We start from the raw sequence: 23402 nt of genomic DNA, 5'->3' as shown, positions 1-23402 counted from the left end.
AACCTATTTCTGATCTCATTCTTAAAGCTTTGGCTCTAATTTTGTATTCCATTTTATTCCTCTGTTATGGGCTAAGATCCTCTGTTGTTGATTATAGCAGCTGGCCTGCCAGTTCAAACTGTTCTACTCAGTCCTTAATAATGGTTCTTGACTTAGTACTGCAGAATCACCATCAGCAAACAGACTTGGTAGTTAAACCAACAGATAGATGCTTGCTGATGTGAATTTAATATTTCAGTAATACTTGTGTGGGACATGCCTGTCCTTTGATCTTTTTTTCTGGATTGCTTGTGAGATCGCTCTGCATCCAGAGAGGGAAGACTGCCTTTTGATCATTGTTTGGTTTTCTCTGAGAGGAGAGAGGCCACCACTGTGCCCTCAGAATGTTCCCCAAGTTTTCTGCTTTTAAGACCTGCTTGGACTGTAGACTTCCTTTCAGTCATCATTTTTATATTCTGTGTTTTTCGCCTGATCCTCCCCTTTTTTTGTGTGTGGGGGTAAGGGGATTTGGGGTCAATACATCTGTTCTGTTTTTATTCATCTTTTATGCAGGGAGAGGGGATTTGGGGGGTTGATGATTGTACTGTTACTTTTCCACCTCGGTTTCGTGGCTACCCAGAGAAGGAAAATTTCAGAGTTGTATGCATTGAGAATAAATGAATCTTTGAACCTTATCTCTTAGAATGCAAACTCTGCAATGAGATCCAACGGCCAGGAAGATGGTTCTGTAACGCCCTCTGGAGAGCAAAGGGCATGACAAGGCACAGGAGACATCATGGTCATCCGCTGCAACCGGGGATGACCCTAGTTTGTGACACTTGTTTGTACCACTGGACCCGGACTTCCGAGGTCGAGAGATTGGAACTGCCCCAGTATAATGGCTTTTCCAGTTTAAAAACTCTCCCGCACAGGTTTCCCGTCATCATTGGACATGACAGAAAATTACAAATATTTGAGTGATATTGTAAATATGTTGCTGATTAAGCATTATTTATTTGTTTAAATAATTCATTATGGGTTCTATGTAAAAATATATTAATTGCAGACATCATCACACTAACAAATGATACGCGAGTGCTTCTCTTAAAGTAAAAACAGAAGTTAGACTCACATGACCTTGCTCACTCATTTTTCTTCCAATTAGTTTAATGTTTTGCAGTTACAAAATATAAATCTCGCCCATTCCTTTATTGCTGCCCATAAACTTACACTGCAGAAGTTGCACTACTGGCTTTCTGCATGACATATATCATCAATTTATGGCAAGGGTGGTCCCATAGGAGAGTATTGAGCCTGCTGAGGGCAGGAAAGCAGCTGGAGTGAAGAATTCCAAAATATATCTGAAACTCTTCTGTGCAGAACCAGAGGGAGGTAGCAGTGATCTGCACAGACAATTTTAATGGGAAACATTTAAAAGTACTAAAAAAATTGCTAAACCTTCCCAATATTGCAGGCAATACATAAGTATCTGTATTCCATATCTGTTCTTCTAACTTTATTTTTTACATAATTCTTTATTCCTTATAATAGTCGAATGTTGTCATTTTTTGTTGCATGTAACACCAACATGGTTCTCAAAGTTCCAACCCTAAACCCCCTTTGTAAGAAGTGGATATGGGTAAGGCCAGCCAGCTGGCCAGCAGGTGAAGCTGTTTAGGCCAATTCTCTACACAGTGGATACAATGGATTGCCAAAGCACTCATGATCTCCAACTATTCCATTGACTTCAGAGGATGATGAAGACAGGAGGTCATTGATGGTCTGTGCTCCACTGGAAACTAAGGGCCCAAGCAAGCGAGAAATTAACACCAACATACCACAGCAATTTCCCAATACCGGTGAATGCATATGGCAATTAAAGTTGATGTTTGATCCTTGTAAAGTTAATTTACTAGAGCAGTTTATCCCTCCATCCCATGCCAAAAAAAAGCACTGTAGATTTTGTGCTTAAAGTTTATGCATTTTGAACAAACAATAGTCTTTTTCTCAATAATCATCGGCCCTTGATTCTAGTGTTGTTCATGCAATGCAGTCATCACTTCCCATTTGTAAGGATATTGGACAATTACATAAACTGTTAATTCATTTTGAAAAGATATTTTGTGGGTGTTCTAACTTAAATTGCACTGAAGTTGGTAATGGGGCTTACACCATAATTGCTGATATTAAATCTTTTGCAAGCATTGTAATATGTTCTCCTTCAGGTAACTGACCAAAGGTACTTCCATCAACGATAGGTCAGAAACTAGCAATAAAAACCTTAACAGTTTGTGTCAGTATTTTACATACAGTTATATAGAGGAAGAAGATAAGAGAAATTGAAGGCCAGAAAAAGTCTTTAAGTTACCATGGAAAATATCAGGCTCAAGGCTGACAGCTGAGATAACAGGGTGATCTAATTACGTTAGGTGAGCATAATTCAGTTGGCAATACTAAGACAGTTGTAAAATATTCCGCTGAAAGTAAGAAGATAACAACAATGTGTGTTGTAAAATCAGCATCTTTGAGACGTTCCTCTGCGTCACTAAGTTTTCCCCAGCTCATGCCGGAATAAAATCTTTCACTGACTCATGTGGTGTCATCACTCAAATCTCTTTTGGGAAACAGTTATCATTTTGGGAGCTAGCATATTTTAACTTCAGAAACTCACAGAATGTTTATTATAAGGTAGGAGGCCATTCAGTCAGCCGTGTATATTTTGACCACTCAGAGTGATCCAATTAAGCTCACTCTTACACTCCTTTTTGTAGTCTTGCAACTTTCTTTCCTGGCAGATTTCCTCTAAGTACCACAATTGAATCTGCCTATCCTTGGCAGTTCACTCCAGACATACAGACAGCAGAAAGGAAGGAGAGGAAGGAGATTGATGGCTTTAAGTTGGGGCAGGTGTTCCCAGTCTGAGGTTCGCAGACCCCTTGGTATTGGTCCATGGCATAAAAAAGATATAGGATCCTCTGGTGTCTGGGGACGTAGATGATTTGACTGGGTATCTCCAGCACTTCCTATTTTTATTTTAGATTCCACCATCTGTTAGGTGTTTGAGTTGTGAATCAAGGGAAGAAAGTCAAACTCAAACTGATGTACTCAATGAAGATGACGCTTCTGGGCATTTACCATAAAAACTAAGCAATAGACACTTGGTGACAGATGAGGGCAATATATCTAAGGTATAATTTCAGGAGAAAATTGGTAAAATAAAATAATTGGTGAAAATCAAAGTTAGGCAGCAGAGAAGGAAGTCAAGCCAGTGCAGAAGATTTGAGCAGAGCTTGGTACATCATTGTTTAGCCTGGAGCTTTATTTCAATCTTCACCTCCACTAACTTCATCAGCAAGATTGTTGAGGACTGTCTACCAAAGAGATCAATCTGAATGTTCACCAATCAGAAACCACATATGAACTGAGAGATCCACACCCTAGTGAGGTCTATGTTAGTGGCATCCAAATCGTTTGTTCCGACTTTTTCAGGAAACTGAGGTAATGCTTTTATAACACAGACAGTCCTGCCAAAGGGTTTCAAAATGTTGACTGTACTCTTTTCCATAGCTGCTGCCTGGCCTGCTGACTTTCTCCAGCACTTTGTGTGTGCTGCTTGGATTTCCAGCATCCGGAGATTTTCTCCTGTTTGTGATTTTAAGGCTTTTGTAAGATAAAGAGGGGCCCATACTGGCTGTCAGTTGTGGCAAGCCTTGCGTGCTATAATAGATTACAAAATGAAGTCAGGCAGCATTGCTAGAAACAAAGTAACCCTCCCTAAAGAGCTCAAAGCATTCTGTGCATCATTTAGAACAGAAAGGGAATAAAGTTGCACTACTGGCTCTGGCATAGTCACAACCACCATTGATCAGCCTTCCTGTGAGTGCATACACATCTGGACCAGATGTGTCCTCCGACTCTGTCCTCAGATCCAGCTACCTGAAGTATGGTATATGCAGACATCTTTATCCCCTCCCTTCTTCAGTTTGAAGTTCTCACCTGCTTTAAGACCACTATCATCCTGGTGCTAAAGAAAATTAAGTTAATATCCCTTTGGCTCTGACGTTCACAATCATGAAGCGCTTTGAGATACTGATCCTGCACGTCAGCTCCAGGCAACCTTGACTCACAGCAATTCACACACTGTTGAAAGAGGTCCACAGTGGATGCCACCTCCCTGTTCATACACGCATCCCTGAAACATCTGGATAACAGATACCTATGACAAACTCCTATGTATTGACTATAGTTATTGTGTCTGTGCAACTACATATCAAATAAATAAAAGCAGGCATGCAGGGGATGGCTTTAACTGGTGCATTCGCATTGCAGGTGGGGAGAGGGAGAGAGACAGAGAAAGAGAAAGAAAGAGAAAGAGATCAATGAGCATGCGTAGACAACAGATCAATGTGCATAGCTGAGTTATCAGTTCATACGTAGTGCTAAGGGGAGTCATTGCTCTAAAAGAAATAGGTCCATACGTTACACTTCCTCATCCTATTAATGCAATATAAAACTGTAATATTACAAAGCATTCAATTTCCCTGTCCATTTCCAAATAAAAATGCTTTCACAATAACAATCCATAACTAAGCACTATACCAAAGATTCAGTCTTTTGCGTGGTGCTCTGTTTCTTTCAGGACAGCACCTCTCGACCTGTGGAGTGGCATCAGGTTTGGCAGGTGTCTTGTCAAAGACAGTCTTCCATCTGTCTATCTATTACCGACCACCACACGTATCTCCGGGTGAGACTCTTCATCTTGACCATACCCAGGTGTCCTTCATGCAAATTCTCCAACATTCTCTTGCACAGTTGAGAGGGAATCACAACACGAGATCCTCACATTGCAGTTCTTTGACATACCAACAGCTGGTCTCGTCTCAGAGAACTTTGGGAACATAGGGATACCATGAGCTGGCCATTCTTGCATGATGGTATCACAGACTTTTGACAATGTTAGTTCATTCCTTGCCTCTCTTTGTATTTCAGAATTTGTTACCGGCAACTGGTCCACTAATGATGTGTAGAATACTTCTGGGTCACAGTATGAAGACTTTTCTTCTTCAGTTGCCAACAGTGGAAGACGTGACAAGCCATCAGTGTTGCTGTGTTGTTTGACACCCTTGAACTCTATGTCATAAGAGTGTGTTCCTAGGAACAGTGCCCAACATTGTAACTGGGTAGCAGTCATCTTTGGAATTCCCTTGGTGGGATTGAAAATGGCCACAAGGGGCCAGTGATCAGTTACTAGCATAAACTTTTATCCATTGACGTAGTGGTGGAACTTCTTTATTCCCCATACTAGACTAAGAGTCTCTCGGTCAATCTGTGCATAGCTGCGATCTGCTCTTGTCAGCGATCTTAAAGCAAACACAATCAGACATTCAGATCGATCTTTCATTGTGTTTGACAAAATGGCACCAATGCTACAAGGGGATGTATCACACACCAGTCTGATGGGCAGAGAGGGATCATAATGGGTAAGCAGTTCATCTGATGTTATTAGTCTGTTTGCTTCCTTGAATGCGTTTTCACATCTTTCTGACCATTCCCGCATTGCTCCTGTCTGTAACAGTGTGATCAATTGATACAGCACTGTAGCAATGTTTGGGAGAAACTGGTGATAGTAGTTTATGAGGCCCAAGTATGACCTGAGTTGTGATGCATTTTCTGGTTTGGGTGCCTGTAGAACTGCTTCAGTCTTCTCTTGTGACTTATATAAGCCCTGCTTGTTAATGACATGGCCACTGTATGAGATTTCATTCTTGAGAAATTCACATTTCTCTCTTTTTGCGCAGAGTCCATACTCACTCAGCCTTGGTAATCACTTTGCCAAGGTTCTGGAGGTGCTCTTCATCATTCTTGCCAGACACAATGATTCATCAAGGTAACATTGTGTTCCTGGGATATCTTGGAGCACTTGGCCCATTGCTCTTTGCCAAATTGCTGGAGCTGATGTGATGCAAAAGACAAGACGATTATACTGGAACAGTCCCTTGTGAATGTTGATTCTGAGGAATTTCCTGCATGACTTCTTGATCCCCATTTGCAGATAGGCTTCTGACAAGTCGATCTTTGTAAATCTCTCCCCACCTGCCAAAGATGCAAAAATGTCTGTGTGTGGCAGCACAAGGTTGATGCTCACTTTGATGTCCTCACATATGTGAATGGCTCTGGCCTTCCCTTTCTTGATCACTGGGACAACGGGCATGACTAAATCACTACACTCAACCTTTGAGAATGTTCCAGATACCTCCAAGTCCTGTAGTTCAGCATCCACTTTAGCACAGAGCGCATAAGGCTTTGGATGTACTTTATGGAATCTTGGTGTTGTTGTTTCATTCAGTTCAATTCTGGCCTTCGTGCCTTTGAGTTTACCAATCCTTTTCACCAACTCCTTCTCATTAGCATTAAGCAGCTGTGACAGACTCTGTTGAGTGGTAATATATGGGGCGCAGTTGCTTGTTGATGACACATTGAGAGCATTGATTGTGTACCAGTCTAGTTGGATTTTTCTCAACCATTCTTGTTCAAAAATTGTTGGCCTTGCTCCACTTTTCAACACAAAGTTCTAATTGCTGTGTTGGTGTCCATACATCACATTCACTTTCAGTTTGCCTTTGGGAGACAGTTTTTCTCCTGTGTAGGTCCTTAGCATATTGAGGCATTCTCAAATGATAGCTTAGAAAAATCTGTTGCAGTCAGTTTCCGAAATTATAGACAAAGCTGACTCTGTGTCCATATCCATTTTCAGTTTTACACCAGACACATCTATTGAGATTCATATGATTTTGTGATCTGCTTCAGTAATGCTATGCAGTTCTCAGCATGTCAGCTCACGGTTGTCAGACACTGTGGTGTCTGATTCTGGTTCATATTTAGTTACTTGATGCCTTTGCTTAGGTTTGTGTTTGAAACTCTCTACTCAGTGTTGTATTTCCCTTTGATTGTGCTTTTTGTCTGCCTTGCACACTTTCTCTATTTGGCCTTGACCTGACACTATCTGCAAACTTTTTCTTGGACCCAACAGACATAGCGCTAAGTCATTGCTCCGAAAGAAATAGATCCATACATTACAATAGTTCCACATTCAATATTGATAATCCAAGCTAACTCATTTCCACACTCCTAGACCTAGGACATGACACCTCTCTCTGCAACTGGATTCTCGACATCCTGACCAATAGACCACAATCAATTAGGATAGGTAGCAACACATCTGCCACAATTTTCACAATACTAATGGCCCATAAACAAACTTTCTCTGATCCTACCTTTACTTTGTACACACCTATGACTAAATGGTTGGATTTTGCACTAACTCTGTCTACTAGTTCATAGATGACCCCACCACAGTGGGTCAGATCTCAAACAATGATAAGACAAATTACACAGAAAGCTGACTGCCATTTCAAGACAAGAAGCTTCTCCTCAATGTCAACAAAACAAAAAAGTTTCAGTATATGGAGTTGAATACATGTCCCTATTTGCATCAATGGTGATGGGGTGAGATGGCCAAGAGCTTCAAATTCCTATGTGTAAATATCACCCATAGCTTGTCCTTGTCCAACCATGTAGACACTATGACCAAGAAAGCACACCAGGGCCTGTACTTCTTCAGAAGGCGAAGGAAATTCAGAAAGTCCTCTGTGACCCTCATCAATATTTATAGATACACTATACAGCATCTCATCAGAAGCATCATAGCCTGATACGGTAACAAGACGTTCACCATGAAGTTCACTCAAAAACATCAAAATAGAGCAACACTGGGCTTTTTCACCCTTTAAGCTTATCCAACACTCAACAAGATTATGGTTAATTATCTGTTTTTACATCTTTTTCCTGCAATATCACCACAATCTGTGATTCCCAGAATTTTTTTGATCTCTGTTTGGAATAAATTAAATGACTGAGTCTCCACAGTCCTCTCATAAAGAATTCTGGAGAATCTTGGATTACTGTGCGCAGTTCTGGACGCCTCACTACAGGAAGGATGTGGAAGCCATAGAAAGGGTGCAGAGGAGATTTACAAGGATGTTGCCTGGATTGGGGAGCATGCCTTATGAGAATAGGTTGAGTGAACTCGGCCTTTTCTCCTTGGAGCGATGGAGGGTGAGAGGTGACCTGATAGAGGTGAATAAGATGATGAGAAGCATTGATTGTGTGGATAGTCAGAGGCTTTTTCCCAGGGCTGAAATGGCTAACACAAGAGGGCACAGTTTTAAGGTGCTTGGAAGTAGGTACAGAGGAGATGTCAGGGGTAAGTTTATTATGCAGAGAGTGGTGAGTGTGTGGAATGGGCTGCCGGAAACGGTGGTGGAGGCGGATATGATAGGGTCTTTTAAGAGACTCCTGGACAAGTACATGAAGCCCAGAAGAATAGAGGGCTATGGGTAACCCTAGGTAATTTCTAAGGTAAGTCCTGTATTGTGCTGTGGGTTTTGTATGTTTCCATTCTCAACTCTCAGTTTGAAGAAATTTCTCATCATCTCATAATTAAGCATCCTACCTCTTATTTTGAGATTGTGACCCCTGTCCTTAGACGACTCAGTCAGGGAACTGATACTTCTTGCATGCAGTATATCCTTGTCAAGCCCTAGAAGAATTTTGCAAATTTCAGTAAGATTGGCCCTCATTCCTTTGAACTCTAGAGATTATTCCACAAACCCTATACATTCTCCCCTCACAAGGCAAGCACACCACCCTTGGAAACAGTCCACTTCATATCCAGTTACAACATGGCCAAGGTTTCCTTTAATTGCAGTAAAACATATTTATTCCTCTATTGAATCCTTTCATGGTAAAACCCAACATATCATTCAATTTTCTGATCATTGACTTTGTAATTAAAACTATATTAAACCTCTGACAAGGAAGCCAGACATAACTTCGGGAAATACCTAGAGGTCTTATTTAACACATACAAAATGCTACAAGAACTCAGCAGGTCAGGTGGCATCCATGGTTTTCCAAAATTTGGAGAATCTCTTCTGCCTGTCAAAATTCAGGCTAGGAGAGAAGGAGGGGGTATGAGACTTAAAATTAGCTCAAAAGAAAAACTGTGATTAGAATGCTAGTGGCTGGCAGTATTTTACCTTTAGTTAAGACCTCTCGGCCAGATAGGTATTGCATTTGGGAGATGAAGACCAGGAGCCATTGACAGGTAGACCAATGAGACGGGCACTGTATTGAGGAACCTGAACTATCACAAGGTCTGCTAGAATATCAGCAAGTTGACCCAAAAGGCAGTTTCAGTATAGATAAAGAGGAAAAGGTGATATTATTTCTGCTGTTACTGTAATTACACAACCCCAAGTCAAGGTATATCATAAGAAATTCTGAAGAAATTCTGGCCTATTATCACCTATGAAAATCTTCAATCAGGACTCTTGTGCTTTGGGAGTATTTCAATCTTTGGTCCATTGTGAAGCAAGAGAGACAAGAAGGAAATATGAATCCATCATTGTAGAAGGTCAGAGACCTAGGGAGTCTAATCAATTACCACTAGCATAAAGCTTGGCATATTTGCAAGTTTGAAGACTTTATACTGGATGAAGTCTTCAGAGTGTCACATCTGGCCTGCTGCACACAGTCAGGGATGTCTCGCATTGAGTCCATTGTATTCTAAAGGAGAAGGATGAACAGCCGGATCTCGTGGTACATATCAGTAGCAATAATATAGGTAGGAAAAGGAAATAGGTCCTGTAGAGAGAATTTAGTGAATTTGGCAGAAAGCTGAAAAGCGGGACCTCTAGTGGAGTGATCTCTGGGTTGCTGCCTGTGCCATGTGCCAGTGAGAGCAAGAATGGGATGATTAGGCAGATGAATGCATGGCTGAAAAATCGGTGTGGGGCAGGGCATCAGATTTCTGGAACCTTGGGATCTCTTATGGGGAAGATATGACCTATAGAAAAGAGAGCAAATATAAAATATGAAGGTAAGCTAGCCAACAATATGAAGGCAGATACAAAAAGCTTTCTCAGATGTATTAAGCGTAAAATAGAAACGAGAGTGGATAATGCACTGTAGCATAATGCTGGAGAGGTAGTAATGGGGGACAAAGAAATAGCAGATGAACTTAATAAGTATTTTCTGTCAGTCTTCACTGGAAGACATGAGTAGAACACCAGAAAGATGAGAGCATCAGGGGTCAGAAGTTGGTGTCATTGCAATTACCAAGGAGAATGTCAGAATCAGAATTACTTTTAACATCACCAGTATATGGTGTGGGATTAACGGCGGCAGCACAATGAAATAATTGATAAATAAATATACAGAGAAAAGAAATACTGAATTACAGTAAGTACATATATGTCTATTAAATAGTTAAGTTAAAAATAAGTAGTGCAAAAAAAACCCAAAAAATTTTAAAAAGTGGTGAGCTGTTGATGGGTCTAATGTCCATTTAAAAACTGGATGGTGGAGGGGAATAAACTGTTCCTAAATCACTGAAGGTGAACCTTCAGGCTTCTGTACCTTCTTCTTGATGGTAATGATGAAAAGAAGGCATGCCCTGGGTGGTGGGGGTCCTTGATGATGGACACTGCCTTCCTAAGGACCACTCCTTGAAGGTGTCTTGAATATTACGGTCAGCACCCATGATGGAGCTGACTAATTTCACAAGTTCCTGCAACTTAATTCATTCAGCCCCCATCCCCATACCAGACAGCGATGCAGCCAGTCAGAATGCTCTCCACAGCACATTTGTAGTTTTCAAGTGTTTTAGTTGACAAACTAAATCTCCTCAAACTCCTCTAATGAAGTTGAGCTGCTATTTTGCCTTCTTTCTAGCTGCGCTAATATGCTTCATGTAGGTAAGGTCCTCAAAGATCGTGACACCCAGATCAATAACAAAGATTGCTCAGTCCCTCCAGTTCTGATCCCTCTATGAGGATAGGTTTGTGTTCATTCATCATAACTTTTCTGAAGACCACAATCATCTCTATAGTCTTGCTGACACCAAGTGCAAGGTTGTTGCTGTGACACCACTCAACGAATTTCTTGGGAAGCAAAAAATTCTGAGGGCAGATAATTACTTGGACCAGATGGACTACACCCCAGGGTACTGAAATTTGTAGTTGAAGAGATCGTGGAGGCATTAGTGATGATCTTCCACAAATCACTGGATTTTGGACTGGCTCCTGAGGACTGGAAAACTGCAAAATTCATTGTCATTCTTTCAGAAGGAAGGGAAAAAACTGAAACTTATAACCCTATCAAATATTGAAAGGCCCAGATAGAGTGAATGTGGACTGGATGTTTCCTACAATAGTTAAGTCTAGGTCCAGAGAGCACAGCCTCAGAATTGGGGAATGTCTATTCAGAACAGAGATGAAGAAAAATTTCTTTAGCCAGAGGATAGGGAATCTATGGAATTCATTGTGAGGCCAAGTCATTGGGTATATTTAATGGATGGTTGATAGGCCCTTGATTAATTAGGGGATCAAAGTTTATGGGGAGAAGGCAGGAGAATGGGATTGAGAAGGATAATAAATTAATCAGCCATGATGGAATGGCGGAGAAGACTCAAAGGGCCATATGCCCTAATTCTGCTCCCAGATCTTACAGGATCTCTTCTGGCCCCAATCAATGCAATCATGGAGAAGGTATGCCACTTTGTTAGGAGCTTGAGGAGCTTTTGTATGTCACTGAAGATTCTTATAAGTTGTCACACAGCCTGGCAGGAGGCTGCAGACTCACTTAGTTCCATCGTGGGCACAACCCTCCTTAGCATCATGGACATCTTCATGAGACAGTGGCTGAGAAGGTGGACTTCATCTTTCAGGATCTTCACCATTCAGCTCATGCCATCTTCTCATTTCTATCATCATGGAGGAGATACAGCAGCCTGAAAACCTATACTCAGTGATTATAGGAACAGTTTCTTCCCCTCTGCCATCAGATTTCTAAAGGGTTTCTGACCAATCCACACTACTTTTTTTTAATCTTCTGTATTTTAGATTTTTCTCTCCACTGTACTGATGCTGCAAAACTACAAATTCTATGTCATCTGTCACTGATAATAAAACTGGATCTGATTCAGAATTTGACCTTGTGTTCCTCCCATATGCCTTTCCACATGCTTGCCTGCTCTGCCTACTGGACTGATTAAGTTACCTTCTGTCTTTAACTGCAGCTTGCCACAATGGGACTCTGTATCCAGCTTCTGTCAAAATGGTTTCAAAAGCATTAAGAAATCTTTCTGCAAGAATGTTGGACCCTTGTGGTATCCAGCTTGTATGGATCCACCTTTGCCAGAAGTGAACTTACTAAACCTGAAATCTGAAGTCCTTCCTGCTCAATCAACTCTTAAACCATGTATTCATTTTCAATATCTTCCTGTTCCTTACTGCCTAGGACTGGTCCAAAGTCATACAGTATCAAGAGAACCACGTATATATAGTTAGGGTACCCAAGACTTTGCGCAGTGCTGTAGTAATTGACGCATTGCACAGTGCCACTGCTGCATAAAGAAACACATTCTATGACACATGTGAGTAGGATAAACCTGATACTGATTTGGGTCTCTTTTGTGGACTGAGAGTGGGAAGGGGGGCAGGGAGAGCGGTACTATGGCTGGGAAAGTGGAAAGGAAGAGAGAAGAGAGAGGGAAGCATCAGAGTGACATTCTGTAATGATGAATGTTTGGAAGCAAATGACCTTGCCTGGTGTCTTAGGGCGGGGGTGTGTCTGCATCCGCACTCCCCCCAACCCTGGGACTTCTACCATCCGTTCCACACTCCTCCAGCGGCGCTCCACCATCACCATTCCCAACCTCTTTTGCTTCCACTAGATTTGCAAACTTGCCCTCTGCTCCACGTTGACAGACACAGTACTGTGCTAAAGTATGTGGGCACCCTGGCCTAAGACTTCTGCACCACACTGTAGCTGAGAGAGAAAGAGAAAGAATTGAATCCACCTAGCAAATCTGTCATTATACAAAGCAGATGTTCAAATAATAGCCAATTCAAGCAGTATAAGAGGTGGCACAAGGAAAGGGAGATAAGATCAGAAGTATCAAATAAAGGGATTAACTCTAGTAAGAGCAATGCAAGAGAATATTGAAGTTATTAAGTGATTATGATTGCATTCCACAGTACAATCTGTGGAAGAACTGATTTAAATAGAGTAACATGGTCATTTGAGAAGTCACTCAGAAACACCACTCTTTGTATAAAAAGAGGATATCAGTATAGTGTATGAAAATGCACCCCAGGGCTCTGAAAGAGGTAGCATTAGAGATTGTGGAGGCAATGGCAATCATCTTTCAAAAATTTTTGGACTCTGCCAGAGGACTGGAAAATTGCAAATCTCACTCCACTCTTTACGAAAGGAGGAAGGCAGCAGAAAGGAAATTATAGACCAGTTAGCCTGACCTCAGTGGTTGGGAAGATGTTAGAGTCAATTGTTAAGGATGAGGTGATGGAGTACTTGGTGACACAGGACAAGATAATACAGAATCAGTGTGGTTTCCTTCTGGGAAAATCATGACTGATGAACCTGTTGAAATTCTTTGAGGAGATTAAAAATAGGATAGATAAAGGGGATGCAGTGGATGTTGTATATTTGGATTTTCAGGAGGCCTTTGACAAGGTGCCACACATGAGGCTGCTTACCAGGTTAAGAGCCCATAGTATTACAGGAAAGTTACTAACATGGCTAGGGCATTGCCTGATTGGTAGGAGGCAGCAAGTGGCAATAAAAGGATCCTTCTCTGGATGGGTGTCAGTGACTAGTGGTGTTCCGCAGGGGCTGATGTTCGGACCACTTCTTTTTATGCTGTACAGTATATAAATGATTTAGATGATGAAGTAGATGGCTTTGTTGCCAAGTTTGCAGATATGAAGATTGGTGGAGAGGCAGGTAGCGTTGAGGAAGCAGGTAGGATGTAGGAGGACTTGGACAGATTAGGAGAATGGGCAAGAAAGTGGCAAATGAAATATAATGTTGGAAAATGCGGGGTCATGCGCTTTGGTAGTAGAAATAAATGCACAGACTATTATCTAAATGGGGAGAAAATCCAAAAATCTGAGATGCAAAGGGACTTGGGAATCCTTGTGCAGAACACCTGAAAGGTTAACTTGGAGGTTGAGTCAGTGGTGAGGAAAGCAAATGCAATGTTAGCATTCGTGTGAAAAGGTCTTGAACACAAGAGCAGGGATGTGATGCTTAGGCTTTATAAGGCACTGGTGCTGGCATTGGAGAGGGTTCAGAGGAGGTTCACAAGGACAATTCTAGGAATAAAAGCGTTATCACACGAGGAACATTTGATGGCTCTGGGTCTGTACTCGCTGGAATTCAAAAGGATGAGTGGGTAGCTCATTGAAACCTTTCGAATGTTGAAAGGCCTAGACAGAGTAGATATGGAAAAGATGTTTCCTGTGGTGGGGGAGTCCAGGATAAGAGGCACAGCTTCAAGATAGTGGAATGCCTTTTCAAAACAGAGATGCAGAGAAATTTCTTGAGCCAGAGGGTGGCAAATCTGTGGGATTTATTACTATGGCAGCTGTGGAAGCCAGGTCACTGGGTGACCCCCCCCCCCCGATAATATTGTGCTGAGAATTTGGTCCATTATGACAGATGAGGAAACTCGTTAGTTCAACAACCAGTTTATTGGGAATGAATACAAAACAGATTGGGCATCATCACCCGGAGAGCAAACCCAACCAAAATCATGTCTGATGAATCTTACAGAATTTTTTGAAGATGTAACTAGTAGAGTGGATAGGGGAGAGCCAGTGGATGTGGTATATTTAGATTTTCAAAAGGCTTTTGACAAGGTTCCACACAGGAGATTAGTGTGCAAACTTAAAGCACACAGTATTGGGGGTATGGTATTGATGTGGACAGAGAATTGGTTGGCAGACAGGAAGCAAAGAGTGGGAGTAAACGGGACCTTTTCAGAATGGCAGGCAGTGACTAGTGGGGTACCGCAAGGCTCAGTGCTGGGACCCCAGTTGTTTACAATATATATTAATGATTTAGATGAGGGAATTAAATGCAGCATCTCCAAGTTTGCGGATGACATGAAGCTGGGCGGCGGTGTTAGCTGTGAGGAGGATTCTAAGAAGATACAGGGTGACTTGGATAGGTTAGGTGAGTGGGCAAATTCATGGCAGATGCAATTTAATGTGGATAAATGTGAGGTTATCCACTTTGGTCGCAAGAACAGGAAAACAGATTATTATCTGAATGGTGGCCAATTAGGAAAAAGGGAGGTGCAACGAGACCTGGGTATCATTGTACACCAGTCATTGAAGGTGGGCATGCAGGTACAGCAGGTGGTGAAAAAGGCAAATGGTATGTTGGCATTCATAGCAAAAGGATTTGAGTACAGGAGCAGGGAGGTTCTACCGCAATTGTACAAGGCCTTGGTGAAACCGCACCTAGAGTATTGTGTGCAGTTTTGGTCCCCTAATCTGAGGAAAGGCATTCTTGCCATAGAGGGAGTACAAAGAAGATTCACCAGATTGATTCTTGGGATGGCAGGACTTTCATATGAAGAAAGACTGGATCGACTGGGCTTATACTCACTGGAATTTAGAAGATTGAAGGGGGATCTAATTGAAACATACAAAATTCTAAAGGGATTGGACAGGCTCGATGCAGGAAGATTTTTTCCAATGTTGAGGAAGTCCAGAATGAGGGGTCACAGTTTAAGGATAAAGAGGAAGCCTTTTAGGACCAAGATGAGGAAAAACTTCTTCACACAGAGAGTGGTGAATCTGTGGAATTCTCTGCCACAGGAAACAGTTGAGGCCGGTTCATTGACTATATTTAAGAGGAAGTTAGATATGGCCCTTGTGGCTAAAGGGATCGGGGGGTATGGAGAGAAAGCAGGTACAGGGTTCTGAGTTGGATGATCAGCCATGATCATACTGAATGGCGGTGCAGGCTCGAAGGGCCAAATGGCCTACTCCTGCACCTATTTTCTATGTTTCTATACAGATGGGGGAGATACACAGCACACACCCCGGTTACAGTCCGCATGACCCACAAATACACAAACGAATAACTGTACAACCCAGCTAACATGTAACAATAAATGAACTGGGTCTTCCCACCATAAACTCATAAAAGCATTTTAACACAAAAATGATAAACAGTGCTGGCCATTAGAAATGGAGGGGTGGGCAGTCGACCACACCCCTCCTCCAGAGCATCACTATATAGTCTTTCCTCATCTTTGAAACCCCATTCATTGTGTGCTGTTTAAAAATGAGTGATTGGTATTCAAGGAAACAGAAGCAATTTCTAAGTACATGAGAGGATTAAAACTTTAGAGAGGATTAATACTTCGTTGTGAGGAAATTGAATGCTGATGATAGTATTCTCAAAGGAAGTTTCACAATAATAACATTCACAATGAATTAGGATTGCAAAAGTCAACAGAATTTTAAACAACATGTAGTCAGTGAAATTGGATAATATTTATGAAATCAATAAATGGAATCTTGCTGCTGTTAATTAAACACTAACCTAAGATTGCTCAAGATTTTGGAGAATTTGTTTACTCAAGTTTATAACCAGGATTTATGTAACAATGGCAAGGCTACCCTTTGCTTTCTGGCTTGTTAAGAATAGAGGAAGGTTAATAAAGGAGTTTTTAGAAATAACCAGTGCCTGCTGGCATTAATACTTCAAAGAACTCCTCCAACCCAGCACAATGCTCATGGTCCATGAAGCACCAATGATCCTTACCCTCTGATAGAGGAGTTCCCAACCTTATGGCATGGACCCCCTACCATTAGCCGAGGGGTCCATGGATCTTGTGTTTCCAATGGAGAAGTAGCTCCTCATCTGATGCCAGGCAGAGTGAACTCACATCCACGCTCTAATTACTCTCAGCATGCTCTGACTGAACAGCCATCTAAAGAGAGGCTCTATTCCAAGCTCATTACTGGGAAAGCAGAGAAATTGTGGGAATTGCTGGTGCATAGATGCTTGAAATGAAGCACTGTGAACATTGAGCTTCTTTGTCGGAGGCAGTCGAAATTCCAGAAAAAAATCAGAACTAGAATCTGGTTTATTAGCACTGACATATGCCATGAAATTTGTTGTTTTACTGCAGGGGAACAGTGCGCTACATAGAGTTTACTACAAGTTACAAAAAGGCAAATGATTATTCACCGCCTTCTACCAGCCTTACGCTTGCTGCCTGCCGCGGGAAGGTGTCTCTGTGTCACAGTCTCTCTATCTCACTCACTGTTCATGAGGGAAGGCCCCTGCGTTCAAATGTGCTCTCTCCCCCCTCCCTCACTGTTCGAGGGAAGGACCCTGCATTCAAATATTCTCTCTCTCCCTCCCTCCCTCCCTCTCCCCCCTCCCTCACTGTTCATGAGGGACGGCCCCTGCATTCAAATGGTCTCTTTCTCCCCCACTCCCTCCCTCACTGTTCATGAGGGAAGGCCCCTGCATTCAAATATTCTCTCTCTCCCTCCCTCACTGTTCATGAAGGAAAGCCCCTGCGTTCAAATGGTCTCTCTCTCTCCCTCCTTCACTGTTCCTGAAGGAAAGCCCCTCCCTCACTGTTCATGAGGGAAGGCCCCTGCATTCAAATGGTCTCCCTCCCCCACTGTTTGTGGTGAACTACATATACCTGTCTGGAGACGCCCCCCTGCTGACTGCACCTGTGGCTCCTCCCACAGACCCCGGTATAAAGGCGATTGAGGCCTGAGTCCGGCCTCTCAGTCTCCAGGATGTAGCATGGTGGTCAACCACTGCTTGTTCCTTCTAGTCAATAAAAGCCAATATCTTGCCTTTACGTCTCAAAGTGAGTTATTGATGGTGCATCACTGTTCCTGAAGGAAGGCCCCTGCGTTCAAATGGTCTCTCTCTCCCTCCTTCACTGTTCCTGAGGGAAGGCCTCTACATTCAAATGGTCTCTCTCTCCCTCCTTCACTGTTCCTGAGGGAAGGCCTCTGCATTCAAATGGTCTCTCTCTCCCTCCTTCACTGTTCCTGAGGGAAGGCCCCTACGTTCAAGTGGTCTCTCTCTCCCTCCTTCACTATTCCTGAGGGAAGGCCTCTGCATTCAAGTGGTCTCTCTCTCCCTCCTTCACTGTTCCTGAGGGAAGGCCTCTGCGTTCAAATGGTCTCTCTCTCCCTCCTTCACTGTTCCTGAGGGAAGGCCCCTACGTTCAAGTGGTCTCTCTCTCTCCCCCTCCCTCCCTCGACACTGTTGGAGGATGGTACCGAAGAGCCTGTGGTTTCCAGATTGGACTGTAGTTCCAGGTTGCTCCTTTTTCTGTTGCTATTTTGGGCGACTTTGAATCGGGGCGGCCTGCAGATAACAAACACTGAGCTGAACTGAGTACAGAGTCTTTCAGTTTTTTTTTGCTCATTCTTTCTCGTTGCCGTTCATGTGATTTGAATTTTGCACACATTGGGGGTGTGGTTGGTGTTTTTTACTTTGAATGGGCGGCATGGTTTTCTTTATTTCCTGTCTGTCTGTAGGAAAGATGAATCTCAGGGTTGTACACTGCATATATACTTTTATAAAGAATGTACTTTGAATCCTTTGAAATAAATAATAAGTGCAAAAGACAATAAAGCAGTTTACATGGGTTCATGAATACTTCAGAAATCTGATGATGGAGGGAAAGGAGCTATGGGTCTTCTGGCTCCTGTACCTCCTCCCCGATGGCAGTAATGCAAAGAGGGTTTGCCCTTGAGAATGAAATTCTTTAATGATGGATGCGGCCTTCTTGTGGCTGGACTGGATATCTCTCTTAGTACTTCAGATTTACCTTATCAATCTGTCTGTCACATAGACTGCATATCCCATAAGGCCATGAGTAATTAGACCATTTGGCCCATCTAGTCTGTTCCGCCATTTCATCATGGCTGATCCAATTTTCCTCTCAGCCCCAGTCTCCTGCCTTCTCCCCAAAGCTTTCACATGCTGACTAATCAAGAACCTATCAACCCCCACCTTAAATGCACCCAGTAACGGGCCTCAACAACCACCTGCAGCAATAAATTCCGCAGATTCACCAAACTCCAGCTAAAGAAATTCCTCCTCATCTCTGTTCTAAAAGGATTCCCCTCTATTTTGAGGCTGTGTCCTCTAGTCCTAGAGTACACTACCAAAGGAAACATCCTTTTCACATCCACATCCATTCACCCTAATGTCCAGGCTGGGTCTTTTAGCCACCTTGAAACAGAGTGGAAGCAAGACATTCTTAACCCTGAAGAAACCCCCCCAAAAAAAAGGTCCTACAAATACAACTATGGATTCCTCAGCCACAGATGGTGGGGAATATTGATATTGTTAATAGGCAAAGCCAGTTACAAAGCCAGGTTTCCTTCATTTAACTGAACACATTCAGTTTACCAATTGAGTTATAATGACAAATTATAAGTTTTTTAAAATATTCCACATTTCCACCCTTTTGAGTGAATACAGTTTATTAAATTGCTCATGTACTATGAACTCACATTCTCAGGATTCTGAATTAAGAACTCGAAGTGACTATGTAATTGCCTCATAATCATTTCAAATACTTTTTGAAGGAGCAAAGAATATAGCAATTTAACCACCCACACAGCTGGGTGTCCAACCAAGCAGCAGTAAGGCCAGCATCTGTTAACAGTGCTAAGCAGCCACTTACACCAAGTAAAGAGCCACTTAATCCATCGTATGGTGCCAGGGAGAGCAGAATTGTTATTAATGTTTTTATATGATTGTGCTATGGAGATTATCAGAAAAAGATAAAAACTGTTTTATTGATAGAGCATGAAACTTAAGTGCATCAAATACAGGACGATATGGCAAATTGGATCTCCGCTATTTCTCCAATCTGCTCAACCAGAAAGCATATTAAGAAAAATGCGAATGGAAGACCATAAAATATAGGAGCAGAATTAGGCCGAGAGTCTGCTCTGCCATTCCATCATGGCTGATCCATTTTCCCTCTCAGCCTCAAACTCCTACCTTTTTCCCCAAATCCCTTCATGCCCTGACTAATCAAGAAAATATCAATATCTGACTTAAATATACCTAATGACTTAAGGTTTCCACAGATACTTGGGGCAATCAATTCCACAGGTTTACCATTCGCTGCCTAAGAATTACCTCCACATCTCTGTTCTAAATGGACTCCCCTCTATTCTGAGGTTGTGCCCTCTGCTCTCTGGTTTACATGCTGAAATTGATCATGAAAGGAAATATGCCTTCCTCACTGACAAATCTCATAGTTATAAATTATAGTCATAGTACTATCATTAGAAACAATCAGTACAATGAATGGATTCCATTTCTGAAGGACATGTTGATCAGTCAAAATAATATTAGCAAGTTCAAGAGTTGGCAATAATCCTTAAAATTTTAGTAATATTTACTATCAGAAAGTAAAACCTTGTGCTCAGTGTCAGTAAGACCAAGGAATTGATTATAGACTTCAAGAAGGGTAAGTCAAGGGAACACACACCAGTGCTCATTGAGGAATCAGAAGTGGAAAGTGGGAGAAATTTCATGTGCCGGGGTGCCAGCATCTCTGGGGATCTAACCTGTGCCCAACATATCAATACAGTTACAAAGGAGGCATGATAGTGGTTATATTTCATTAGGAAAATTGGCATGCAATGAAAGACTCTTGCAAATTTCCACAGATGTACTGTAGACAGCAGTCTAACTGGTTGCATCACTGCCTGGTACAGAACAGACAGACAGACAGACAGACATACTTTATTGATCCCGAGGGAAATTGGGTTTCGTTACAGCCGCGCCAACCAAGAATAGTGTAGAAATATAGCAATATAAAACCATAATTAAATAATAAGTAAATTATGCCAAGTGGAAATAAGTCCAGGACCAGCCTATTGGCTCAGGGTGTCTGACACTCCGAGGGAGGAGTTGTAAAGTTTGATGGCCACAGGCAGGAATGACTTCCTATGACACTCAGTGTTGCATCTCGGTGGAATGAGTCTCTGGCTGAACGTACTCCTGTGCCTAACCAGTACATTATGGAGTGGATGGGAGACATTGCCCAAGATGGCATGCAGCTTGGACAGCACCCTCTTTTCAGACACCACCTTCAGAGAATCCAGTTCCACCCCCACAATGTCACTGGCCTTTTGAATGAGGCCTTACAACTGGACAGCATCAGGAAAAGCTGCAGGAAACAAGCCTGGATTAACCTAGTAGCAAAAGTAGCGTATGCTACTGGCCCACATTTTCGAGGCTCCTGACCTCACTAAATGCTTACAAGTGAAATCTGGTGAAATCGGCATCTCACCGTATTCTCATGACCGTTAGAGTGAGTTTTGGGTAGGCGATTCATTTACACTTAAATAAATGACTTCAGCCATCATTCTTCTGTTCTTTGATAAATACTGTGGATTGAGTTCATAGCAATACATTTCTTAAAAGCTGTGAACCCAGTTTCATTTGTAACAATGCATCTCTGGCGCCTCTGAGACAAGAATGCTAAGTTTACAGGTAGTTGCGAAGACACTATATCTATGCTTTTTGAATATGAATTGTCCTCTGTGTTAGCACGTAACATACCAAATAATGTATTATGGATTTTAACTTGCATTCCTAAAGGCCATGAATGCCAGTTTAGGCATACTGGCACCATTAGAATGAATTGAATCAAAAGATGTGAAAACTTCAAAGAATTGTCTATACTTGTCCTATGTGTTTAGCAAATAAATCTCGAACCTCAATCACAAGGCGGAAAGACCTGTTCTGCCAGGGGTCTCTGCCTGCTGTAACCTTGTTTTGTCGAATAAAGAAACTGCCTTGTACCTATCGGTAACGCAACACTCTGTGATTTCATCCACACCACAACATTGTTTATACTCCTTCACGTAGTACTCCAGAATGTGTCATTTCATTTGATGCTGAGAAAGCATTTGATAGAGTTGAATGGCAATATTTATTTACTGTGCTTGAGAAATTTAATTATAGTTCAACATTTATATCTTGGATTAAATTGATACATCATACCCCAGTAGCTTCGGTTATTACTAATAATCATAGATCTCCCTTTTCTCGCTTATTTCAGGGCACCAGGCAAGGTTGTCCTCTTAGTCCATTGCTATTTGATTTTGCTCTGGAACCTTTAGCAATTGTGATTCGAGAATCAGATAATATTTTTGGTATTACCCGTGGGAGTGAGATACATAAACTATCACTATATACAGATGATTTATTATTATATATTCCTAATCCTGCGGAATCCATTCCCGCAGTTTTATTTTTTGTTGGCTCAGTTTAGTAATTTTTGGGTTACAAACTGAACCTTAATAAGAGGGTACTGTTTCCTCTAAATATGCAGGTTCCAATTTATGGATGTTTACCTTTTAGATTGGTTACCAATCATTTTATATATTTAGGGGTTAAAATTACAAAAAAACAAGGATTTATTTAAGGCTAATTTTTTACCTTTAATTGATCAGATTAAACATTTATTTACCAACTGGTCACCAATGTCTTTGTCATTGATAGGTCAGATCAATATTACATACATATTTAAATTTTTTTCAAGCAGTACCAATTTTTATTCCAAAATCTTTTTTTGATAGGGTTGATTCTAAAATGTCTTCATATATATGGCAGAATAAAAATCCTAGGCTAAGTAAAAGATATTTATGGAAGTCTAAAAATGAGGATGGTCTGGCATTGCTGAATTTTAGATTTTATTATTGGGCAATTAATATTCGCTATTTGAAATTTTGGCTTTGGGACTTGGATATAATTTTAAGCCCTCATTGGGTAAATCTCGAATGTAAATCTGTACAAGGGTTTTCACTGGGTTCTATTTTAGGGACTTCACTTCCCTTCGTTCTTTCTAAATTGTATAAACAATTGGGTAATCCAATAGTTAAATACACTTTATGAATATGGTTTCAATTACGGAAATTTTTTGGGTTGAATCAATTTATTTTAGCAAGTCCTATTATATTTAACTTTTTTTTCTAACCCTCTATCTTGGACCAAGCCTTTTTGACTTGGAAAACTAAAGGTATATTACGATTTTCTGATTTATTTTTGGATAATTGTTTCATGTCCTTTGAACAATTATCTAACAAATATAATTTACCTAGATCCCATTTCTTTAGATATTTACAGGTTAGAAACTTTTTCAATACGGTCCTTCCTACTTTCTCCGAATCTATATTCTATAGATAGTTTGGAAAAAATGTTTAAATTTAAATCCTTTTCAGAAAGGTGTATCTACAATACAATTATGAAACGTCATTCAGATGTATCTGATAAAATTAAAAATGATTGGGAAAGGGAACTTAAGCTTACTTTACCTACCGAAAAATGGGAAAAAATCCTTCAGTTAGTTAACTCATCCTCTATATGTACTAAACATTCGTCGATACAGTTTAAGGTAGTGCATAGGGCCCAAATGTCTAAGGATAAATTAGCTCGTTATTATTCTCATATAAGACCAGTGTGTGATA

General features: G+C 41.4%; 1 protein-coding gene across 2 annotated transcripts in view; it reads right to left on the bottom strand.

Moving 5' to 3' along the window:
* Window positions 1-23402, bottom strand: part of LOC132392507 (dipeptidyl peptidase 4-like) — a 206413-nt gene that overhangs the window by 145446 nt on the left and 37565 nt on the right. Inside the window, exon 4 of one of the 2 annotated variants that reach the window (XM_059966451.1) lies at window positions 8492-8578. The exons of the other annotated variant lie outside the window; for it this stretch is intronic. Within the exon in view, the coding sequence (XP_059822434.1) occupies window positions 8492-8578 (87 nt within the window). The remainder of the gene's footprint in view (window positions 1-8491; window positions 8579-23402) is intronic. 2 annotated transcript variants of the gene reach the window in all.

The sequence above is a fragment of the Hypanus sabinus genome, chromosome 4 (assembly GCF_030144855.1).
Source record: "Hypanus sabinus isolate sHypSab1 chromosome 4, sHypSab1.hap1, whole genome shotgun sequence".
Classification (NCBI taxonomy): Eukaryota; Metazoa; Chordata; class Chondrichthyes; order Myliobatiformes; family Dasyatidae; genus Hypanus; species Hypanus sabinus.
Note: the sequence above shows the minus strand (reverse complement) of the source record. Positions and strands in the feature narration are given on the sequence as shown.